The sequence below is a fragment of the Petaurus breviceps genome, unplaced genomic scaffold (genome assembly GCF_028583685.1).
Source record: "Petaurus breviceps papuanus isolate PSGF00001 unplaced genomic scaffold, PetGlider_PUasm1.0 181, whole genome shotgun sequence".
Taxonomy (NCBI): domain Eukaryota; kingdom Metazoa; phylum Chordata; class Mammalia; order Diprotodontia; family Petauridae; genus Petaurus; species Petaurus breviceps.
The window spans coordinates 3,336,559-3,354,063 of NW_027185784.1; the positions used below are offsets into that span (position 1 = coordinate 3,336,559).

General features: G+C 37.2%; 1 protein-coding gene across 5 annotated transcripts in view; it reads left to right on the forward strand.

Annotated features, from left to right (window-relative positions):
- Positions 1-1,787: 1,787 nt before the first annotated feature.
- The window catches only part of PTPRZ1 (protein tyrosine phosphatase receptor type Z1), a 244,535-nt gene continuing 228,817 nt past the window's right edge, over positions 1,788-17,505 (forward strand). For 2 of the 5 annotated variants that reach the window (XM_069087099.1, XM_069087100.1), the window contains exon 1: positions 1,788-2,300. In XM_069087099.1, the coding sequence (XP_068943200.1) occupies positions 2,243-2,300 (58 nt within the window). In that variant the 5' untranslated portion in view covers positions 1,788-2,242. The remainder of the gene's footprint in view (positions 2,301-17,505) is intronic. The other 3 variants (XM_069087102.1, XM_069087104.1, XM_069087101.1) reach the window with 2 other exon arrangements.

Here is a 17,505-nt window from a genome sequence, read left to right on the forward strand (position 1 = left end):
GTAAAGCTAGAAAGCTTACATGCAGCATCCTTATTTTCTGAGACCAACCAAGCTAACTATGGAGTGGCTCATTATTAGGTGGTTGTCTAGATGAGGTATTATTTTCTGTTGCAGCAACTCTCAAACACCAAATATTGAGTTGCAGAGGAGTTTAACATCACTTGTGTCAGCATTGGATAATTTATTCATTTACCTTAGTTTTGTCTCCCTAAGGTGCCTCAGTGTTCTTTCATTCCTCCTCAAGAACATAAGCTCCTTGAGGGCAATTTTTTTTTGTCATTGTATCCCTGGCACTCAGCATAGTATCTAAGCACATAACAGTTCCTTAATAAATGCTTGCTGAATGGAATTTAATTATTGAACAACCAATAACTATTGCATCCAAAATTATTTAGCATAAAGGATTATCCCTATGGAGTACCAGGTATCGTAGATAGAGGGCTGGTCTTGGGTCTGAAAGACCAGATTCAAATCCTGCCTTTAACACATAACTGTGCCATTGTGGAAGAGTAATTTCATTTTTTCAACGTCCCAGGAAACTCTCTAAAACTGTAAATTGCAAGTGAGTTGTCCATCTGCATCAGTGGAGGGAGTTTCCATAATAGGAGTCATTAGTTCTCTGAACAGACAAAATTGCAGTCATAGTCCATCCAATCCAGAAAAGGCACAGTCTCAAATGTTAGGTGAGGGTGTGATAGGATTGTTGTTTGAATCTTGTCCAACTCTCAGTTACCCCATTTGGGGTTTTCTTGGCAAAGATACTGAAGTGGTTCTCCAACTTTTCTGACAAATGAGGAAACTGAGGCAAACAGGGTGAAGTGACTTGCCCAAGGTCCCACAGCTAGTAAGTATCTGAGGCAGCATTTGAACTCAAGTCTTCCTGACTCCAGGTCTGTCACTCTATGCACTTCCCCACCACATTTATTAACCAATCTAGTGAATGGCTGTTTGGATGAGTAATGATAGAGATGTGGACAGGATGATTTGGAGAAGGGAATGACTGGAGGCAGGGGAATCAGTTAGAAGGGAACAGCAGTGGTCTGGACTTAATGTGGTGAGGAAGTGATGACACTGTTCAGGAGGAAAGAAAAAGGAGTTTTGAACTCTGCTGAATCAAGGGGAGTTTATTAAGTACTTAAGATGTGCCAGAGAGACAAAGAAAGGGGAAAACTCCTAAAAAAGAACCTACATTCTAACAAGGGAGATAATGAGGAAAACAAACAAAAATTAAAACTTTAAACGTGATATAATGAAGGTCGTCTGTAATACATAGAAGGTAATGAATGGTAGGGAAGGCAGTAGTAATAGGGAATGGGGTGGGGAAGCTGGGAAAGGCTTCCCTCAGAAGGTGGGAATTGAACTGAGTGGTGATGGCCAGCAAACAGTGGGCCCTCAATAAAAACTAGACGACTGATTGATTGATCAATGCAGGAAGGAAGCAAGTCGTGTCTGTTACTGTCTAAGAGTCTTGCAAACAGATAAAGCTCTTAAAGAAGAAACATTCTTTCTCAAAGATTGCGTGCCTTGGGGGCGAGTTGAGGTGCGGGTGGAGAGGGGGAAATTCACCATACCACACAAATAAAATGTCCTGCAAGAAATGAGGGCGTGCATGCGTGTATGTATATGTGTGCGTGCGTCCGATTGCCCAAATGCATGCACGCTGCCCCCTGCCCCACTTCTCTCCATCACTTTTTAAACTCGGGTACCCAAGCTCGTTCACTGCACATTCCCCCACCCACCTTGAGCGGGGCGCGCTCCTCTCTCCCCCGTCTCTCCCACCCTGGAGCGCGGGCGCGTGCACATAGGCACACAAACACACACACACACACACACTCTCTCTCTCTCTCTCTCTCTGGTACGCACACACACACACACACACACACACACACACACACACAAACACGCATGCACCGGCGTAACGCCGCTGCTCCTCTCTCAGGCTTGGCAGTGGCGGCAGCGGCAGCGGCAGCGACAGCAGCAGCTGGCAAGCAAAGCGAGAAACTCCCACACGCTGACATGCCCCACGTCTAGTATTACCGGATTCCCCTGCGCTACGACCCATTCCTCTCTGCTGCTCTCGCTCCGCTCTCCCTCTCCCTGCCTTGAACCTGCACACCTGCCCCCTTCCCCCGCCGCCCCGTCCCCCAATCCATAGACTGGAGGAGAAGAAAGACCAATTTCTCTTCCTCCGCCCCGGGAAGAAGAGGAGCCGCGCGGCGTGGGGGACCCGGACGCTTTGGAAATGCTCCTTCCCAAGCTCTTCCTCGCCTGCCTTCAGCTCTTCTGTATCTGCCGATTGGGTGAGTGAGAGACAGCCTTGGCTACTGGAGGGGGTCTCATCTAGGGGGTTGGTGGCGCAGGGGAAGAAGGGTTCAGTGCCAGGCTGCCGCCATCCAGCCCCAGAAGAAAAGGACCCGTTTACTTTGCTCCGGGCCGGAACACGCTGTGTCTCTTAACCTCCTGGATAGGAATGTGCCTCTTCCTCCTCCTCCTCTTCGTCTTCCTCCTCTTTCTAACTCCTCACATAAATTCTGCCCTTCTTCTGTCCAGGGGGCATGATTCTTGACCCTCCGAAGAGAGCTTGGTCTAGAATCATTCCTTTCTCCTTCACCCGCCTTTCTTTCCCTTTGGCAAAGTGTGGAAAGGACTATTAAAAAGCCTCAGAGTAGGGTAAACGACCCTACCATGCCTCAATAAATAAATAAATGAAATGAAATGAAAGTGTTCGCATACTGCCAAGGGGGCATTCACTTTCCAAGCCTATGCCTGTGATGTGTTCACGTGAAAAAATGCTCATATATGGGGGGAAAAAAAGTCCTATAACTCAAAAGATAGTGTCTGGCAACAAGCGCCAACCTGACTCTTTAGTGTTTTCAGTACTTTTAATTTAGTCACTTTCAAGTTTGGGCAGTTACTCCAAAAAAAACCCAAAACCAAAAAAACCCTTCCCTAAATCATATTTTACCCCCCCCCAAAAAAAACACCCTTCATATGACAATTGTTAGTGCTGCCTTGTAGCCTGTAAGAAAGTGAATTATCCACAGAAAGCTGTTTATTATTCCCTTTAGTAATTCATCCATCTTTTATGCCTCTCCACCCGTTCCTCCAAAACATGACACTCACATTTTACCAGGATTTCTTAGATAACTCAAATCTTCCTCCTGTAACAGCCAATAGAGTATTTTGAATGTGTTCCAGATTTCATACCTGCCAATCATGAATGAGTAGGATGACAGAACTGAATTACTGATTATTAAAGATGTTTGTAAAAAGTATTTTCCCCTAATATAAAAACTTCTTTCAGTCACAAAAGTGTAGAGTAGTTGTGATTTGTTCATTGTGTGCAATCAGTTTTAGAAACTGGTGCTAAGTTTTTGAGTTCACCATTTAAAAATTGTTTTGTGTATGCTAATCGGTTTGAAATTTATTTCAATAAAGTAGGCATTAACCCATATTTTCATCCATAGATGATGCTCTTTCTGTCAGAGTGAACCTTTATAAACAAAGATCACTGTCATATTCTAACAATGAGAACAACTGTAAAGCAAATAAAATGATGCTTATGTAATTGAATATAGTCAGACCTGAAAATAGCGTCAGTTCCAAAGATTTCATGAAAAGTATTCAAATGTGCTATGTGATATGCAGAGATGACACTTAAGAATTGCATTGATATCATTGGTCTTTTTGGTGGTATCATTAAAGTGGTAGTTCATTCCTAAAGGGAAGGTACCGATTTTTCACCTGTTGAGTTTTCTTTTTCTTTTCTTTTTAATTACAGATGGGAAATTCCCATATAAGGTCCTCATTCATTATTTAATGTAAAGTTATTGTTGTCAGGGAGTAAGCTTGCAAGCATGTGGTTCATCCCCCAGGAACAATATGCTCTGCCTGGATTGTCATGTCCTGTACAACAGAAACACATTATTTGGAGCCTGCAAGTCTATGGTTATACAGATACTCATTCACAAAGTAATTTCTTTCACTTGAATAAAAAATTCCTATGTTCATCAGTTTGGTTTTACATAGACACATGATGTTCTTTTCCTTTTCTAGTAGAAATTGCAATTTGCTTTTCTTGAACCAATTATGAGAAAAAAGATCTACCTTAGTGCCTCCCACTGTAGTTCTACTATTGTCCCATGCCCTGACCTGGAGGGGTCAGGAGCTCCAAATGTGATGGATGAGTTGATCTCAGTGTTAATTCCTTTTGAAGAGTAGAGACAGATTGCATACTGTGCTGAATGGGGTTATTGTTTTGATGACTATGCAGATTCACAACTCACAAATGAAGACCCCATTTCAATTCATCACCTCCTCAACTGCAGTCTGTAATTTTATTTGACCAACTTCATATGTTTCCCATGTAGAATAGAAGTTCAGATAATTTCTGAGTGATGTAGTGTCACCTTCACAATTATATAGGTTTTACCTTATCAAGTTTTTAAGACATTGACTATTGAAGAATATGAAGGGGCGTGGGAGGTAGGGAGTGAGGAGGCAGGGTAGTCATCACTGTATCCATCCCTTTGTCCAGATTATTCGCACATTTTGAACATATATCTTGAAAACTGGGCATGTGGGTCAGTTTTCCATCCTATCTCTGTAGAACAATTTTACCTCTAGAGGAAAACTGCTCACTGTAGCTACATAAAAAGAAAACCTATACCAAATTACTAGCAGTGATTACCCTATACAAAACTAGAAGTTGAGTGCTAACTGTGAATCTTAAGGACTCAAAATTATGATTTGTTTTTTTATGAGAAGATTAATTTATTATAGTTTTAGAAGGTTCACACTTCCAAAGCAATAAACAGATAGTCAAAATGTGATCATTTCAGTCATCCAGATATTTCTATCAAATTTAAAATAAATGTTTACTTAGGGTAATTAAAGTAATACTTTACTTACTTAAGACATTCACTCTTGAAGATCAAAAAGACTATATTGGGTCTATTGGCTAAATCAGCTTGGTCAGAACTATTTATATTAGCAGTCTGGTTTATTTTAGATAAACTGGGTCTTTAGGAAACCCTACTTTTTTGGTCTTAGGAGCTTGATCTTTAATGCCTGAATATAGTATTAATATAAAAATATTTACAATATTCATGTAAGGATCATGGCAATTATTTAGTTAAGCAATATTGTCAGGTAAGCAGTATCTCAGCAAGATAGAAACTAAGGGTGAAGAGTATGAATGTTCTTCAAATAAGGATTTTTTTTCCTTAATAACTTTGAATCCTATTTAAAAGGAAAAAAAAAGATTGCATCACTACAAAGGTTTCCTGAAAGTCATGACTTTTTTTTTTAAACAAAGGATAGTCTGTGTAACTATAGTTACTCATTTAATTTCAGCCACTGAGCAGGTCTATCATTTGGGAAACTCCGCAATGGTCTTCCCATAAGTTGATTTAAATATGACTCATGAAGGAGAGACAAAAGTGGTGAGGAAGTGGATAAAGATTTTATTTTAAGGAGCACCTTTCTATGACTGAAAGGAATTTCACAGTTTTCAAAGCCAATTAATATATACTTTGAGTTATAGTAGGAAAAGCCTACTTATTAACTGTAAAATATTACCGAATATATTGAACAAGTGCTAAATATTTAATCAGGAAGACCTGAGTTCATATGTGACCTCAGACACTTAACTAGTTGTGCAAGTACATGTCACTTCTGTTTATCTCAGTTTCTTTCTCTATAAAATGCCTTTAGTAATAGCATCTATCTCCCAAGCTTGTTGTGAGGAGCACAGTGGCTATCATAAGTCCTATATAAATTTCAGCTAAGAATAATAATAATATTAACAATCTTGTCTCTAGCTTGCCTTCTCCATTAATCCATTACTTCTAACAACTACAAAAGTTCCTGTTATCCCCAGGAAGAAGTAAAAGAACAAGCATACTTGCAGGAAAACCTTGATTTTTTTCACCAAAAGTAAACAACAGGAGAGTTAGTTGCACAACACACAGTTTCCAACAAGGACTCAAAATTCCCAGAAGAGTAATAAGTAAGAGTAAAATAAATTTATCAGTGGAATGACTTCTTCTGGCTGAGTTCCTGTAATGTAGGTGCAAAAGCAGTCAATAGTAAACTTAAAAAAAAAAAAGACAGTTACTACTTTGGAGAGTATAAACATTTGTGCCATAAACGGTCAAGTATCTTAAGAAAAAATGAAATGATTTTTCATTTTTATTTACTTATTTTGTATATTTACTCTCAGGATAAGTAGCCCAAGTTGAGATTCATTTATTATTAGACTTCTGCCTGGATAAGTAATGCAAATTAAGTTTTTCAGAACAATAGGGTATCATTTAATATCATGGCACAGTGGCCTAAGATTGAATTCATGCTCATCCCTAAGGACCAAGAGGTGATCTATGCAAGGAAGATGAGGTAACATGCTCATTGCTCATTATCCTACAGGTAGTAAGTGTTAGAGGTGAGACTAGCCCAGGACATCAGATTTAAGGGCTGGTGCTTTTTCCTTCAGCCAGGCAGTAAACGTTTATGTTTTAAACAAAAAAAATAAAATATTTTTTCTAAAGAAAATAAATATTGCACTTCAATTACTGATGAGAAGTTGGCAGCTGTTAATTTAAAAAAAAGTTAATGCTCTTGAAATATTTAGTTATGTAAGTATAGAATTTTTTTCTGGGTTCAGTTCACATTAGCCATACTCAAAAATACAATATAGAATTTCTTCCTTAGAAGCTTAAGCAGAGATGGAGAAGTTCTGGGGGTGTTAAGCTCAAATGGAAGCTGAAGACCCAAAGGACAGTTTGTGAATCAGGGGTGGGGAATGCTCGACCCTCTTCACTCCTCAAGTGTGGCCCTTTGACTTGAATCCAAACTTCACAGAACAAATTCTCTTAGGAAAAGGATTTTGTTCTTCGAGGTCACAGGTTTCCCACCCCTGAGTAGACAGACTGCTATTAACCTTGTCAAAATTATGTGTTGTACTGAAACTGATGTATACTGAACCCCGCTCTGATTGAGTCAACTATTAAATTTCAAGTGTGTATATTTATACCTCAAAAAAGTCTTCTAATGCTACACTCAGGGCTGGATTTATTGTTTTGCTGATTGTCTACACTTAAGAAAATGATGAAGAAAATGTTGATAGTGAAAATTAAATTTAAGTGTGCTTTAGGTATATGTTTTTGTCCCAGAAAGCCAGTTGTGAAACATTTACCACTGGTGGTCTGTCACCAAGAGTTCTATCTTGGTGAATCCACGAGGAAATAATTTTATTTTTGCTACTAACAGTGCTTCTATGGTTGACTAAATTAACTTCAGTTTTACCACCCTCTCTCCCTCACCACTACTCTTCTTCTGACCCCACCTCCAGACACTTGGGTCTGTATTCACTTTAACCGTCCCAACCATAATTCTTCTCTGGAACCAGTACTTCATATCAACCAAGAGGTATAGGCTGAAAAAAATCTCCCCCACAATAATCAAAATTCTAGGTACATCAGGGGTTTTCCACTTATTGCACTTTCAGTTTGTGTGCTGGTGGGGACTGTTAATTGGAGGTGATCAGTCAATATGAGGAGGGGCCTACCATCATCAGATAACTCAGCTGACCTAGGCACCATATGAAGTGTCTAAAAAGTGAGTGTGTTTGTATGAACTGGGTAGGATGGCAGTAAATAGGAGAGAAGCATCTCAGGGGACTCCTGAATGGTGGCATTCTGAAGTAGCTAAAGAACATGGCACTAAATGAATTCCTTTCCAGTGCTTTCCCAGGGCTCAGGATAACCCCAGAGACCAAATCACAGGGAATGATGGGGAAAGAAATAAAGTTCTATGTCTGGGCATGTACTTGAGTATGCCTGCAAGAGCAACCCAGAGGCAATTTAAAGAATGGAAGATTTGGAGACTCCTCAGAGTATTTACAGATAGAAACTGAGAACCACTGATTTATTTACTATACTAGGCTTTTTTTTGGCTCCTCATCTCTTTCTCCTGCCTATCCTTCCCCCATCTCATTTTAATCTTTAAGAGTCTGTTCTCTTAAGGTTGAACATGAGCACATGGACAAAACCTAGATCAATCAACATCTCAATGATGAAAACTTTGCTGGAGAGGAAGTTAAAACTGTTAGCTAAAACCAATTTTTAAACTCTGTGGCTTTTCATTTTTTTTATTACTCATTAACATAGATGTCAGAAATCCATATAATTAGAAATAACCTGGGTACACATTGAAGTTAAGGGCAATATGAATATTTAGATTCCTATTTAAAATTTGTTTCTTATTACTAGCTTCATCCAATAATCATATATCATTCATGCAACTGTTTTTTAAATGAGCTATATTATTTGACTGTAGAATTAATTTCCCTTTCTAGAAGAACAAACTTGATATCTTGGTCAATTTATAGCTCTAAAGAGTCGTAATTAATGGCTAAACAAGACAACTAATTTGTAGGAAAAGAGGAATAGTTATATTAAAAAAACTTTCGATAGAGCTAAAACTCAGTTACAAAATAGTGACTATAGATATTCCTTTTCTTCTCCATCTTGACTTCAAGAACCACTTCATTCTCTTCTTCCTCCATTTCCTCCCCTTGTTCCCTTAGTTAGATGTATAATCCCCTTGCTCATGCCTACTCACTTGTTGGATGGTAAAAGTGCAAGCATAATGGTCAAAAATCATGATCAGCCTGCCAAGCTACATATCTGTGTCAAACAAGTAAGAACAAAGATAGAGCTAATATTAAGGAAAGGTTTGAGTTAAATCAAAGATATTAATGTCAGTATTGCCTTGCTCTTTTTAGAACCTGAAATTATTATTTGCTAGTTTGGACAATGAGTTATCATACTATTTCAAAATGTACTTATTTTGAAAGCAACTAAAGGGAGTTCTTAATAAATATATTGAAGGCAACATTTTTGATTTTTTATCCTCCTTAAGCTGTGCTCATGTAACCTAATTCTGATTTCTTATTACTGTTAGAAGCCATTGTGTTTATTTCTTAAAGTAAGATTCTTTACAAATTTTAGTGTGACCTAAAGCAAAACAAATGTCACTGAGAAAATGGTCATTGAATCTTCCTGTTATGTCTCCTTTGGGCTTTTATAATGATCCCAGAGGTAGGGGGATCCAGAGTGGGATGCTTCAGATTATCCTGAGTGACAGGACCCAAAAGAGACCAGTTCAACCTTAGAGTTGAATTTATGATTATGGACTACTATAGAAAAAAAGATTAATAAAGCTGAATGTTGTCCCTAAGGAATATTGTAATCTCCTAAGAGAAATAAGATAGAAGCACTGCATGCTGTTATACATGTGAGATAAAGATGTAGCATTCAAGGCCCAGCCAGTGAGATCTCCAGGAAGGTCTTAGCCTGACACATTTTAAAGTCATTTCTTACTTCTCAGTCCTTTCCACCTGCTGCACATCAAGTATATTCTCATTTATGTTATCTGTATACTGGGACACATTTACCTTGTTATTTGTTGGTTTTCAGGTTTTTAAAAAATTTATTCTTTCCTTTTTTACACCATTGTTATTTTCTAATACTCTCCCTGCCATAAAAACTGCCTTTGAAACAGAGAAAATAAGTTAAGCCAAACAAAACGTCACAGCTACCACACCTGATAATGTATGTTATTAACATTTTTATCTGTTGTATTTTTGTAGGTGATGTATATTCTCTATCCATCCATCTGTCTATCTATCATCTATCTCTGTCAAAATATTTTTACCCCTCAAGCAATCAAGAAACATTTATTAAGTATCTACCATGTTCCAGGCACTGTGCTAAGTACCGAGTATGTAAAAGTCCCTGTTCTTTAGAAGCTCAAAGTTTAATGGGTAGGAAAGGGGGAAAGGACAACGTGAAACTAATTATGCACAAACAAGCTATATAGAGGATAAATTGGAAATATTAAATAGAGGGGAGTCATTAGAAGAATGTACCTGGAAAGGCTTCCTTAGAAGGTGGAGTTTTTTAGCTGGGACTTGAAGAAAGCCAGGAAAGCCAGAAGGAAGAGGTGAAGAAGAAGAAGGAGAGCAGTCCATGTGTGAGAGATACAGCCAGTGAAAATTCCCAGAGTTGGGAGATGGAGTATTTTGTTTGAGGGATGTCAAGCATGCCAGTGTCCCTGGTTTGAAGAATATATAGTACCATATAATGTGTAAGAACACTGGAAGAATGTGTGTGTGTGTGTGTGTGTGAAGTTTATGGAGAGCTTTGAATGTCAAAAAATATTTGATCCTGGAGGGTAATAGGAAGCTACTGGTGTTTATTGAGTAAGAGGGATGATATGGTCATATCCATACTTTAGGATAATTACTTTGACAGCTAAGTAGAAGATGAACAGTAGTAGGGGAGGGTCTTGTGGCAGGGAGTCCAACCTTATCAGGCTATTATGGTGTGAGGCACTAGGGCCGTTATCTGAGTAGTGGCAGTGTGAGAAGAGAATGGGGTATATGTAAGAGGTTTTAAGTAGGTAAAAATCAATAGGTTTTGGTAACAGATTGGCTATGAAGTATGAGAGAGAGAGTGAAGAACTGAGGATGACACTTAGGTTGCTAGTTTCAATGACTGGGAAAAATATGTATCATCATCAGTTTTCAAGGCAATTAATATGGAAGAAATTATCTGTCAGATCTATGAATGGGGGAGAGTTCATGACCAAACAAGAGATAGGTTGGTGGGAGGTTTTAAAATGGATAATTTTTATTTGATTACATAAAATTAAAAAGTTCTTGCACAAGCAAAACTAATGCACCGAAATTAGAAGGAAAAAAAAAAGGAAAATGGGTGGGGGCGGCTTACAATAAACTTCTTTGATAAAGATATAACTTCTCAAATATATAGTGAACCGAGCCAAATTTATAAAAATAGGAGCCATTATACAAAATTGATAAATGGTCAAAGGATATGAATAGGCAGTTTTCAGAGGAAGAAATCAGTTATCAATAATCATATGAAAAAATTCTCCGTGTCACTAATATTAGAAATGCAAATTGAAACAACTCTAACATATCAACTTATACCCATCAGATAGGCTAAGATAATAGAAAAGGAAAACGACAAATGCTGGAGGGAATATGAGAAATAGGTACATTAATGTACTGTTGGCAGAGTTATGAACTAATCCAACCATTCTGGAGAACAATCAGGAACTATGACTAAAGGGCTATAAATCAGGGGCAGCCAGGTGACAGAGTGAGTAAGAGCACTGGCCCCAGAGTCGGGAGACCTGGGATTGGTTCCGGCCTCAGATAATTAGCACCCACACAAAATAACTGGCCATGTAACCTTGAGCAAATTACTTAACCCCAATTGCTTTAAAAAAAAATAAAGGGCTATAAATCTGTGAATACTATTTGGCCTAGTAATACCACCTCTATGTCTGTACCCCAAGAAGATGAAAGGACTCATATGTACTTAAGTATTTATGCAGTAATACATATAAAATATTTTTGTGGTGGCAGAGAATTGGAAACTGAGAGGATCCCCATCAGTTGGGGAATGCTTGAATAAGTTTTGGTATATGAATGTGTTGGAATACTATTGTACAGTAAAAAATGATGAAGGAGATGGTTTCAGAAAAACCTGCAAAGACTTATATGAACTGATAGGAAGTGAATTAATCAGAACCAGAAGTCTACCCAGTAATAGTAATACTATAAAGATAATCAACTATAAAAAACTCAGTAACTGATCAATAAAATGATCCACCACAACTGCAAAGGACTCAAGATATAAAATGTTATCTACCTCCAGAAAACTGATGGATTCAGAGTGCAGATTGGATCTGATTTTTTTTCCCTTTATTTTTCTTACTTTTCTTTTCCAGAATGCAGAAATATGTTTTGAATGACTTCGTATGGATAATGGGTATATTTTTCTTGTCTTCTCACTGGATTAGAGAGGGAGAGAATTTGGAACTGAAAATAAAAATAATTTTTAAGTAAAAAAAATAATGAGAAAGCATTTATTAAGTACCTACTACATTATAGATACTATGTTAAGTTAAGATTAATCTTTGCATATAATCTGAATTCTGAACCACTGACTTTCTTAGTGGTATTTTAAAGTATCTAAGTAATATTTTTAAATGTATGAATAACAAAATTTTGTTAGAAACAATGTGGACCTGTTGTTCTTATTAAGTGCTCATCTTAAATGTATTTACTTCTATCGTTATCTTGATTTTTTTTTTGTTATGGACTTTGGCCCTTAAAAAGCAAACAAAAATTGATACTTGACATCCAGGTCAGCAGTGTGTCAAAGGTTTCTACAATATCCAGGAAGCTATTTGTACAGTGGCAATCATCTTTGTTTTTTATAAACTCTTGACTTTGTAAACAGACTTAAAATTTGAATTCTTTGTAAAAGCATTAAAACATAAAACAACAGTACTTTAATTAAGCCTCATAATAAACTTTCATATCATCCACCTTAAGAATTCTCTTGGTTTTAAATGAGAAACATATACATCATTACTTTGGTATGATCAATACATCTATTTAGATAAATTAAGGGTAAATGAAGATAATTGATGAATCCCTGAAATTGGGAAATGAGGAAAATCATGCCAGGCTATTAGAGAGTGTAATTTCTTTGCTTATTTAATGTGAAGGCAGACATTCTGTATGTGTGTATGTGTATGAATTAGAAATACATATATATGTATTCACATATGTATACACACATACATATATTTGATGGATGCAAGCATTTTGTATATTTAAAAGATATGGTTAGTTGTTTTAGGGTGAAATATTGGATGGTTATTGCCAAAATATAGTGAAGTTTATTCATGATGTATTTCAATGAAAGTGGATATTGCTTTCTGGACATTTTGTTGATGTTGCCTTGTTTTGTGCATTAAAAAGTATGAGTGATGATAGATTATAATTAGGTTTTATTTATACTAGGTTTTGCCCTAATGAAATTTCTAAGGTAGGATTTTCCTTTTCTACCTCTTTCTTCTTAACTTCAGCCTTCATTCACAGTAAGCTTTCTCCACCTCACTCCCACTGCCCCATATTTCCTTTTATTCCAAGGAGGCTTTTTTTTCCCTCCATGTAACTTTCCCCATATAGTTGCTGTGACACAGCTCTCAAAGGTTTGTTGCATGACTCACCTAATCCTTTCCTCTTCATATTTAGGCGTGGTGGTTTCTAGTTAGTACATCTGGTCATGGATCCTAGTAGAGAAATAGATCATTCTTTTGTTACTTTTAGCACAATCAGAGTAGTTGATCTTTGGAGAAGAAGGCAATGGCAGTTGCCAATAAACCAGATTATCCTCTATAGCTTACTGTAGCCACCCTATAGAAAGCAAAGCTAGCCCAGGCTTCTGAACTAGACTGAACCTCATACTGCAGAGATGACTGACAACTGTTGTCAAAAGGGGATGAGCAAAAGAGTCACATGAGGCGTTTTTTGTGGCAGAACAGTGTTGCTCTGGGCAATCTGGTTTTCTAGCCAGCTTCCCTTCTGTGTCTTTGTTTTCCTGGTGCTGTGTGTATCCTGGGGAGAATCTCGTACAGTGGGATGTACTGCAAGCTGCGAGAGGTCATAAGGAGCAGTACACACCACGCAGCAGTGACGACATTCTATCACACGGTCGTCGATGTCTACGTCCTTGACACCTTCCAATCTTTTCTCTCTTTTCTGAGGCATGACTGTGCCCGAAGTCACAGTCCTGACAGTTCCTCCAGTTTGTTAGTCATTGTTCTCCTGAGTATTTTTAGACACAGAAGGCGCCCAGTCCACCTGCTTTTAGCCCTTTGCGCCAACCTAAGGTTTTGGGGAAAACTTGGTTTCCTAGTTGGAAAGACTCTATTGCACAGGCTCAGATGTATTTTATGCTTCTTTTAAGATTCTTCATTATCTTGGAAGGGTTCCCACAAGGCTTGGAAGGGACCTCAGAGGTAATCTGGCCTAATCTTTATATCCCCCCCGTAACATCTTAGACAAAACTGAAGAACCAGATCAGACTTTTTCCAGCCCCAATTCATAGAAGACAGAAGTTCGTCATACAGTTCTTCCTTTGGAAGTTTGGTGGTAATTGACTAGAAGGGCTTCCTGAACTTTGTTTCCATCTGCCCTGGAGATAAAATTCCATAGTTTCCTACAAAAGATACAAAGGCTCAAATGCATTTTTTTTTACCACAACAAAGAAAGGGGCAATGCAAATTCACTTCAGCTTGACTGAAGAGGCATGTCTCCAGTACACAGAAATAGGCTAATAGCTATGAGGGATATAAAAGTAATACAGTTTGATGTACAGTGTCAGCCTTTGAATAACTTATAATTTAGTTGAATTTGCACAGAAAAAGTCAGTATATGATCAAGTGTCAATTTGTGTGACTCAGACAAAATTTATATGAATAGAAGGGAATATGAGAGGAGGATGTCTGGGATACATTGATGACAGAGCACACAGACATTAAGAATGATCATTCTGCCACTCAGCTACCCAGAACTGCTCACTCCCAAACTTAGGTGCCTTCTGATGCATTTTTGTTGGAATTCAAAAGTACCCTCCAAAAATTTTAATATTTTTAATTTCATAATAATTATACTAGGGGCAGCTAGGTGATGCAGTGAATAGAGCACTGGTTCTGGAGTCAGGAGGACCTGGGTTCGGATCTGAGCTTGGACACTTACAAAAAATAGCTGTGTGACCTTGGGCAAGTCACTTAACCCCAATGGCTCTCCCCCCAAAAAAGTAAAAAATAAAATAAGATAATTATACTTAACATTTTATAGTGCTTTAATGTTTGTAAAGCACTTTGTATGTGTTATCTGATTTGATTCTCGCAATACCACTGTGAAATGGGCACTTTTATTTATTTTTCTACTTAATTGATTTTATCAATGAGGAGATTTAGGCTGGGAAAGATTAAATGACTTGCCTAGTAAAGGTCTAAGGTAAGATTTAAACTCAGATCTTCCTAACTCCAAGTCCAGTGCTCTAATTCTCATCAGTATTTGTATGCTTTAGAACAGCTCAGATCACAACCAATCCATGCCTTCTCATCCTGTATAACACTTGGTAATCTTATCCAGTAAATCATCTACAGGAAGATCACTCAAGAACTAATGTTCTTCTCGTTCTCTTCACATTGGGAGACTACCAGTGTAACTCAGTTTGGCCATCTGCTTGTTCCTTGCTCGTGTTTCATGACTAACCCAGTTTCTTTTCTGGTCACCTAGCTCTCCGATGATAGCCTTTCTGGTCACATGTTCTCTTTCTGGTCATATGGTTTTCTGATAATAGCCTTTCGTTTGCTCTTGCACAACTCCCCATTGTAATATGTTGCAGGTTATTTACACCCACCAGGCCCCTCTCCACTTGCTCTTTGGATGACTATCAACTTTCATTCTTTTGAGACTCCTGTATTCCATGACAGTAGTATAGGACAGAAGACTGGATTATATTCAGGATATTATGCAATGTTTTTAGTGGTTCCAAGCTTTTGCTGGAAACAAAGGCCTTTTTTTAAAATCAAAACTTCTTCCAGGGATGCTGTATGGCTACAAGTTAAATTTTTTTTAAAAAACAGGGTTCCTATATTACACTTTCTGAATTACTATCCTTAACATAAAGAATAAAGCTTGATATGAAGTCTTGTTTGTTGCAATGAAGTGTCTTCAATCTCTCTCCCTCTTTATCATCCACACTGGAAAAAAGTGCCCAGCAACTGTGTTAAAACTTTTGTGCAGAAAATTATACTTTACAGATTTTCTCTGAATCTGTAATATTCAGAACCATTTATTATGTAAAAATTACATGAAATTTCATTGGGTAGACTTGTCTTTGATTCCTGACTTAATTTTGGCATCAGACAACTGGTATTTGCTGATCAAAGTAAGCCTGGGTGCTAGAAAGTAGAGATTGAGTTAGCTCTCATGGTTCTTGGATACTGTCCAATTTGGGATTTTAAAAGTAGACAGAGGCTAGAACTGAATCTGATAAACTGTTAACTTCTAAAGGGAGCATAGTAAATGGGATCTACCCTACTTAATTGAGTGTGGCTTCTCTGTGGCAATATCCATTTAATGAAAGCAGATGTGGTGATGGTACCATCTCTCCTGGGATCCTAACTTACTTTTATCCAAGCCCTTCCAGGTCATTTTCTTGGCTGTAAGAATACCTTTCTATTATTCTAAAGTCAGTCTGTTGGTTTTGGTTGGTATATAGAAGACAAAGCACCTCTGTACCTGTTTTTTAAACTTTTTATATTCAAATAATGAATGTTCAAAAGAGTCTGCCTCAAAGATTCTATCTATATCTAGATAAAAGGATTTAATTTATCTTAGTAATTGAAGTACTTTGTTTTTCTTCCACTCAATACAAATAGAATTAGAGATATAACTGTTAGCTCATTTACATTTTTTGAAAAGATCATCAACTGTCCCTGCAATATGCCAAACTTTGGATTGGAAGAGATATGGTATCATTGCCAACTGGGGTGAGGGTGGGGAATTAAAAAAAAAAAAGATTTCTCTCTCTCTTCAGCCTTCAAGATAAATTTTTAAAAGTCATATATGATATTCTGAAAAATGAATTAATAACTAATCAGGGAAAATTGATAAGTTGATTTCATCACTTATATCATCACTGTTATAATTGACATAACTCGTTTCTAAAGATGAATGAACCACATGACAAGATTAGAAAAGCAGTGAGGGTTAGAATAATTTAAAATAATTTTCAGGTAATTGGTTACTTTTTACCTTTTATGGCTTTATTTCTTTGAACATCTTGATTGAGGGCTTAGTTAATGTATGGCATTTATTTCATTAAATTTTCCTTTCTAGGTTCTTTGTTATGCTTCCTCTTGCTCAGTGTATTAGTATTAAAATACAAAAAAGGAACTAAATATTTTCCAGTGCCTCTGCTTCTTTGAATTATTTCTTTACCAAACCAAAAGAAAAAGAGATTAAATTTCATTTGGGGATGAGGATTTCAAAAAAGATATTTTCTTTATTATTTTGTGTCAATCTTCATAGTGATTGGCATCTGTTGAGTTTACAAAATATATTTATAATTAATAATATATATATATGTTTTAATACAGATTCATTTGCATTAGACTTAATAACATTTATTCACATATCTTGTTTTAGTCTTTCTTTGTATCCCTAGCTTAGCACAAGGGATACTGATACACAGTAAGTATTTGATAAATCCTTGTTGATTGATTGAATATAAGAATACATTTTGCCTAGGAATTATTCCCCGCAATGATGGTAATGACAAAGAAGCCTATATGAAAAGATTTGGGAAGATACTCTTTTTTTCTGGGAGACAGAGTGTGCCTTTTCTGAATTATATCCTCAGCTTTGTGTGGCTTGGCAAAGAAGGTATACCTCCATGTACAGTGTTCTTTTCTAAATGCCCAGAGAGTTTTGACTTTCTTGCATAAGGCTATGTGATTGTGACATATAGTATGCTAGAGATGTGTTTGGATGGTTGAGCTATTGGAGAGAGAGAGAAAGAGACAGAAACGTCAGAGATGGAA